This window comes from Fukomys damarensis, unplaced genomic scaffold (assembly GCF_012274545.1).
Source record: "Fukomys damarensis isolate Sample0158 unplaced genomic scaffold, DMR_v1.0_HiC HiC_scaffold_13, whole genome shotgun sequence".
In the NCBI taxonomy this organism is placed as follows: domain Eukaryota; kingdom Metazoa; phylum Chordata; class Mammalia; order Rodentia; family Bathyergidae; genus Fukomys; species Fukomys damarensis.
The window spans coordinates 15,301,495-15,308,939 of NW_022900925.1; the positions used below are offsets into that span (position 1 = coordinate 15,301,495).

At 50.3% G+C, this 7,445-nt stretch overlaps 2 protein-coding genes across 4 annotated transcripts in view; both read left to right on the plus strand.

The window, feature by feature from the left end:
- Positions 1–5,089, plus strand: part of Inpp5k (inositol polyphosphate-5-phosphatase K) — a 21,074-nt gene extending 15,985 nt beyond the window's left edge. Inside the window, exons 8-13 of one of the 3 annotated variants that reach the window (XR_002025972.2) lie at positions 1,564–1,750; positions 2,572–2,709; positions 2,970–3,053; positions 3,187–3,291; positions 3,472–3,656; positions 4,880–4,908. Coding sequence is in view for 2 of the 3 variants with exons in the window: in XM_010642163.3 (XP_010640465.1) it covers positions 1,564–1,750; positions 2,572–2,709; positions 2,970–3,053; positions 3,187–3,291; positions 3,472–3,531 (574 nt within the window). In the remaining variant the exon portion in view is untranslated. Of the gene's footprint in view, positions 1–1,563; positions 1,751–2,571; positions 2,710–2,969; positions 3,054–3,186; positions 3,292–3,471 lie in introns of all 3 variants that reach the window. The other 2 variants (XM_010642163.3, XM_010642162.3) reach the window with 2 other exon arrangements.
- A 1,318-nt stretch (positions 5,090–6,407) lies between these two features.
- Positions 6,408–7,445, plus strand: part of Myo1c (myosin IC) — a 23,236-nt gene continuing 22,198 nt past the window's right edge. The window contains exon 1 of the mRNA XM_010642164.3: positions 6,408–6,695. Coding sequence (XP_010640466.1) covers positions 6,621–6,695 — 75 coding nt within the window. The 5' untranslated portion in view covers positions 6,408–6,620. The remainder of the gene's footprint in view (positions 6,696–7,445) is intronic.

The following is a 7,445-nucleotide window of genomic DNA, read 5'->3' on the forward strand; positions in this document are numbered from 1 at the left end:
AAAAAAAAAAAAAAGAAGAAAGAAGAGAGATTGTCCACCAAAGGAGAAGAACCCAAAAACAACTAACCTCACTTTTCAGCCCACAATGATTCCAGGCCTTGGCCTATGAGTTATCTCCATTTGGAAGGGCTGAGCCTTGAGACCTAGCTGGCCTTAGCAAATACCTCAACAGCTGCTTAGGCAGGGCTGGGTTAGGGGTAGAGACTTGTCTGTCTGAGTGACTTCAGTTACTTAGAGGAAAGCATTTGTCTCTAGGGGCCCTATGGCTTCTCATCTGGGGGAAGCTGTAAGTGAAGAGCAAGCGGGGAAGTCTCTCAGGCTGCTTTTGACAACAGAGTCATGGTGAGTAAGGTCTGCTGAGCTTATTTTGCACCAAGCACTATGCTAAACATTTCAGGTGCTTTAACTCATCCCATTCAATCTCAGCAACAGTGACACAACATATTATTATTATTATTATTATTATTATTATTATACTGGGAATCGATTGAACTCAGGACCTTGCGCTTTCGAGGCAGGCACAGTGCCACTGAGCTAAATCCCTGGCCCCAACAATTTAATTTTGATAGTACTGGGGATTGAATCTAGATGCGTCACACTTAAACTACATCCTCAGCTCCTTTTTAGGTTTTGTTTGTTTGTTTTTCTGGGAATTGAACTTAGGACCTTGTGCTTGCAAGGCAGGTGTGGTGCCACTGAGCTGAATCCACAGCCCTCCTCAGTTCCTTTTTAAATTTTGAGACAGAGTCTTACTAAGTTGCCCATATTGAGCTGGAACTTTAGATCCTCCTGCCTCATCTTTCCAGAGTGCTGAGATTACAGTCATGTGCCACCATACCCAACTGAGGTGAAAGTTGTTACTTCCATTTTGCAGATGAGGCATTAAGTTGTAAGAGAAGTTAGCTTGGCAGTAAGGAGTACATGCCACGCTCCCTGGCCTTGAGTCCTGGCTCCACCAGTTAGTATCTATGTAACTTTGGGGAAGCCACTCCCCATCTAAGACTCAGTTTCTCTACCTTATTGTAAAGGGTGAATGGTAATGGTACTAACCAGAGGCAGATGGTAAGCGTTCCCCAAATGCTTCACTTCTTTTTCCTATAGTCACCCCTTTAGTAGAAAAGGAAGCCAAATTCAAACTCAGGTCTCACTCTCCTGTGTTTTTTGCTTTGGTACTGGGTATTGAACTTGGGACCTTGTGTTTATGAGTCAGGAGGCAGAACCACTAAGCTAAATCCCCGGCCCCTCACTCTCCCACTTTGATCTTATGCTGCTTTGGTTTAAGAAAGAAGAAAATCATTGAAATAGAATGTCTATATGAGTCACCATTTGATTTATATAAATGTGCTAGGCAGAGGGTCCTTGGCTATGTCTGACAGAGGCTAGCACTCAAGGATTCTGTCTGGCACCCACCTTCTTGCTTGCTGCCACGTTCCCTGTAGCTCTGGCATACCGGTCTTTTTGGCTACTGGTAGACTGGAGTTAGGGGCCCCATTCCTGGGGTTATTCATTCCTGCTCTCAGGCCAGCCCCTTCTTCTGTCCCCATTCCTCTTCCCCACACTCAGTGAGAAGAAACGTAAGCCTGCATGGACGGACCGCATCCTGTGGAGGTTGAAGCGGCAGCCCCGGGCCAACTCTTTCACCCCAAGTCTGCCAGCCCCCTCCTTCACCTTGTCCCTGAAGAGCTACAAGAGCCACATGATGTACAGCATCAGTGATCATAAGCCTGTCACTGGTACCTTTGGCTTAGAGGTGAACTTATGAGCTGCCTGACACTTGACAGAGGAACAGCTATGCAGGATTACATCCCCAACCCCCAGCCAGTCCCCAGGGGAGAACTGTAGGAGGACATGATTGGCTTTCCTCCATGGTCAGGTATCGCAGCTCTTCTTAGAAACTGTTGATGGTTCTCTGTGAAAAACGTGTTCAAGCCCTTGTGAATAGGTTTCCATTTCCTCCTGCTACTCTCCCTAACAAGTTTCATTAAGCTTATTACCTACTGTGTGAAATAGAACTTCCTTTTATTCGTCCTAAGCCTATCCAGATCAGGTTGCAGAAGGAGCTCCCGCCTTACTTATATATGGCCATCTCCTGATCAAGAGAGTGCTGACCTCCTTTAAGCCACTGGCCTTCCTTCAGTCTTTGCATTTTCATGATCCTTCTCAATCCTTACATCGTTGTGTCCTTCCACATGTTTATAGCTATTCTTACCAGTGTGGGCTGGATTAGGGCCTTAAGTCAGAAATGCTGGAGTCCTAAGAACAGCTTCCTGGATTCTTCAGCCTCTCAGTAACTCTGTTCTCCTTCCATCCTCAGCACTTGGCTCCCTGTGTCACCCACCTGGCTCTCAGCCCCATTCGCCCTGGCAGGGCCAGCTACTCCCCTGACAAGCTTTTGGCCTTTTCTCTTTTCTACTGGCTAGCCAAGGTCAGCTAGGATAGCTTAGTGGAGTTCTATGCCCACTCCTCTAGGTGCCCTTTCTCTCACTACATTGGAAGGATACAGTGAGGAATAGTTGCTTTAGAGGAGGAAATGTTAGAGGATTTCAACCCACTTCCCATTCCTGTGCATAGCTGAAGCCATTGATGTCTGTCCCATTGATCACCATGATGGCTGAGGGCCTGTGGACCATGGAGAATGACATGTTGATCAGCTACTCCTCAACTCCAGACTTTCTTAGCAGCTCCTGGGACTGGATTGGACTGTACAAGGTGATGTGGTGGGCAAGGCTGGAATCCAGTCATAACCCCCTCGTTTTTTTCTTAAGGACTCATGGAACCTGGGTAGACACTGAAGAGCTTCACCCTCATCCTCCTCAGGGGTCCTCACCTTCATAGGGGCTGGTAGGGAAGGGAAGGGAGACTGTGATGGCCTTCTCCAACAGTGAGACCATCCTCTCCTTAGGATTTTCCATAAGGTCCCATGTCCTCTTCAAGCACTAACTGCCCAATACCCCCACCTCCTTCCACAGGTGGGGATGCGCCACATTAATGACTATGTGTCCTATGTCTGGGTTGGGGACAACCAAGTCTCCTTCGGCAACAACCTGAACCAGGTACATCTCCAGCAAGCAGGCTCACTTGTATGCTACTTTCTTCTGGAAGGAACAGAGTGCTAGAACTTGTCACTGAGAACTAGGTAGTGGCCAGGACCCTGGAGTTGACTCCTTTGTTCATCCTCCCATCCAGGTGTACATGAACATCTATGATATCCCTGAGACTGAAGATCAGTACCTCCTCTGTTATTATAGCAACAATCTGCACTCTGTGGTGGGAATCAGCAAACCTTTCAAGGTAAGAGATGATGGTGAGGGAGGGGTATTACAGAGGACTTGAGCCTGCCATTGGTTCTGAGACCATAGGCCCAGGAGCCAACCCATACCTGTGGAACCACATCTTTTGGGAATGGCAGTTATGGGAAGGTATGGAGGAAGGTCTGCATTCCCCCTTCTGCCACCTGTTTTATCCCTGCAGATACCACCTCGCTGCTTTTTGGTGGGAGATCTCCTGGATGAAGCCCAAGCACAGATCTGAGCCTGGATGGGACAAGTGAATCCAGGGCGGAGGCTACAGCTGGCAGCCAGCCCTGCCTCACCACTGCCAGGATTGCTGGGGGCCCAGCCCCTGAGGAGGCAGCCAAGTACCCGCCTCCTCCCAGGGTGAGCTCTAGCCAGACTCCTTGCTCTTGCCAGGCCAGATCACTGGAATTGGCACTTAAAATACAGGTGTTTGTTGCTGAGATATGAGTGAAACCAGCTAATTTATCAGCACTGAAGACTTAGGAAGGACCCTCCAACATGCATCTCATTTCTTGAACGCACAAAGACACATGAACACACATACAAATATTTCCAGTCCTGCCCAAGCACTCCAGCCAGGCACATGCCCCATCTGGCACAGGCCTGCATTCTTGTCACACCATGCTGGGCCTCAGGCTGCCTGGAAAGGGTAGATGCTCACATTTCTACAGGCCCCATAGACTGGGTGGGTTCCAGAAGTCTTGGCATTTTATAGCTTGTCCCAATGGGGGATGAGGAAAGGGTCTAAGATCTCTGTTTCAGTAGAAACAGTATAACTAAGTGGACAGGATGGAAGATCCCCTCCACCTAGGCTCTTACATACAGTGATTGTGAGTCAGTTGAGAGTCTGTGCCATCACAGTCTTCTCCCTTTAACCCTGCATGGAGTTTAACCCAGGAATTTCCAGAGCCTGAGCAGAGAGAATTCCAGGGAGCTGAGTTAGCTTCTGTGGGTAAATCGGTTCCCATGCCCCCAACTTGCCCTCTTGTGATGGACTGACTGGTGATAGAGGAGCTGCATCCATAGACTTCCAGGATGATTCTTGCCAGTTCAAGCTCATCTGCCCCCCAAACCCCCATCATTAGTCTTTAGTAAGAAACTGCTCCTCTCTCTTGACCCCTTGGAGACCTAGAAGTAGGAGCAGGTAGACAGAAAGGAAAGCTAGGATGAAGACATTTTGGAGGACCTGGCCCTGACAACCTCAGAGATCATAATTCTGCAGGTGCCCTGTGGACATAGCTTCTCCCTGTTCCTGCCAATTGCCTTCTGCCAGTGGTGACGGTACAGCCCTTCTCCCAAGAGAGGATATACCTCAGGGAACTTGCTCTGTCATTCATGTCCAATTACCACCTGCGACTGAGAATCAGTCACTCCAGTTATTCTATTCTGTATTCTACCCTGGGAGCCATGTGTATGAAAAATTGTCCCCTCGGCCTCTAGCAAGCCATGACTGCCTGTGTTCTGTGGCTTTTACACTTGTGTGTGACTCCTTGATGATGGGATGAGGGGCAAGAAATATAGGAATGGGGTCTGGAGACCTGGGTTTGCATCAGTGTTTGATCCTACCCTATCTTACCGCATAGGAGCCACAGTTATCTATAAAATACAAATGACTTCGGGCCAAGGATTTAAGCTCAGTGGTTCCAGCGTCTGCCTTGCAAGCACAAGGACCCAAGTTCAATCCCCTGTACCCCCCCCAAAAAAAGATTTCAAATGTACCTGTTTGTGAAATTATTGCAAGAAAGCAATTACACACACAAAAATACCCAGCGTGATACTGATCTCTCTTTTAATTCCCGTATCCCCTGGGCCAGCTCTAGGGCCTCTTGATCCCCCCAGGCGTCCCCATTTCTCCTCTACACTTAACATCTCCCTTTTATGTGCTTAGTACTTCATCCACTCCTGTCCCAGCCTCTTGTTGCAGGGCCCCTCCTTACTGGGAGCAATAAGTCCAGCAGTGATTGAGAGGCGGAAAAGGGAAGGGGATTGCTCTCCCTCCTCTTGGCCCCAGTCAGGATATGGTTGCTCTGGGCCCACCCTGACCTGCTGGGTGGAAACAGGAAATATGTGAGACTTGGTGTGCACTGGGTCTCTGTGCCTGGCTCCACAGCTGATAAGAGCCATTGTGTCGCTACTGGGATGAACCTGCCCTGGATATATGTGTTTCCCAGAGGAAGGAAGGAAGCTTTGTGGGCCTTTCCTGGGAGTGGGGGTGGGTAGCACTGCAGGGAGGGAAGGGAAGAGTGTTCCCCAGGGGGAAGATCCCTGCCTGTGGATCCTCACTGTCAATGCCACTGGACATTGGCCCCTCCCATACAAGCCTCTCCCTCTGGAAAGGTCTGTTTCCCCCATTGGCTTCCCTATTCTCACTTCCTATAAGGAATGGCTGGAGACCAGAGTGCTCAATCCCAGGCCAGGAAAGTGTCAGCTGTGATTTAGCAACAGAAAAACAGGAACTCTGGGGGTGTGGGATACTTGGGTATATAAAAAGAAGCAAAGGACTAGAGGTTTTACATACCCAAGGATCCCAGGAATAACACCCCTCCCCAATATTTGAGGCTCCAGAGAAGAGAAGTGTTTCTTCACAGTGCCCTCTTACCTCTTTAACAATCCCCTCAGGTCATCATGGCCAGCCCTGGTCTCTAATAAACATCAAAAACCTGGGCACAGTGGTGCATGTGTGTAGTACCAACTATTTGGGAAGCTGAAGAGGGAGGATCACAAGCCCAGGAGTAAGAACAGTTTGGGAAATGTAGCAGGACCCCCATCTCAAAAATAAGGAGCTTACCTCCTGCTCTTCCAAATTAAAGGGACCAGTGAGAGGAGCAGTGCCTATTAGGAAATCCTCTTGGCATGGGTGAGAGGATGTGCCCTCGGGTTAGGGGAGTGGTCACTGGCCTCTCCAGCTGATACTAGATAGTGGGCAATAGAAGAAGCCCAGCCAAGTAGCTGCTATGGGAAGGGGGAAAGGCCTCTTGCCCTTTGACCTGAAACCTAGGGTCCCAGGGTCCCCTATGGGTGGCTGCATCAGCTCCTCTGGTTACCTGGGACAACAGGCATTTCCTCCATCCCTCAGCCCCTCCTCTTCCTGCCCCAACCCTCTGGCCAGGAGGCCTCCCAATCAGACCTGAACTGCTACAGCTGTGTCCTGAGGAGCTGGACCAGCCACATCCCTTGGGGCTGAAGTTGAAGCAGAACCAAGTGGCCATCCCAGCCGGAGACTAGATTCCTGGCTCCGGAGCAGCCAGTCAGTAGGCAACGGGCAGCTTTTGCTCAGAGGTCCCAGTGCTGACCGCTCCACAAGCTGGCTCTCCACAGGGCGAAATGGCGCTGCAAGTGGAGCTGATACCCACCGGCGAGATCATCCGCGTGGTTCATCCCCACAGGACATGCAAGCTTGTAAGTGGGTATGCTCTGGGTTGAGAGGAAGGGTGACGATGTTTCCCTAGGGCCCAGCCGCCCCTGGAAAAAGCCCTCTGGAAAGATGAAGAGTGGGATACGTTCTGATCCTTGGTGGGTGCAGAAACCAAGTGCACAAGGAATAGGTGGAAGAAGGGCCAGGGGTTTAGCTCTGTGGTTCCACTGCCTGCCTCACAAAAGCAATGACCGGAGTTCGATCCCCGGTGTGTGTGGGGGAGTTGGGGGGGAGCAGGTGGAAGAAGGAAAGCGTAAAGGAGTCAGAGCCACTAGAAGAAGGCTTTTTCAAAGTGGAGATCCGATTTTTTAATCTCCCGTCAAACTGGGCTATGAGCATAGTATACAGCTGGTGACAGGGCTGCTTTGAGGTCCTGGCAATCAGTAGTTAATGCCTCCCCTTTCTCGGCCGGTCCCGGGAACTGGGACTGACCTACTCAGAGCAAGTAGCAAGGCAGAGGAAGTGGGTAAAAGCAGAGTTGCATTTAGAAATGGGGAAGAACTGCCCTGGCCCAGAGCGTATGGGAGGGGGCATGCAAAAGAGTGCTAGCCTGAGAGGGAGAATCCCATGTGATGAACCTACCCATCCAGCACCACACAGTGGGCCGGGTGTTTGGTCAGAGGAGGACTCCAGTGCCCGCGCGCGCGCTCGTTTGAGATGCACCTAGTCCTGGGAGCCGTTTAAGAAGTGCGGCCTTGAGCCTCTGCAGACGCCGGCCTGACCCGGACCAGAGC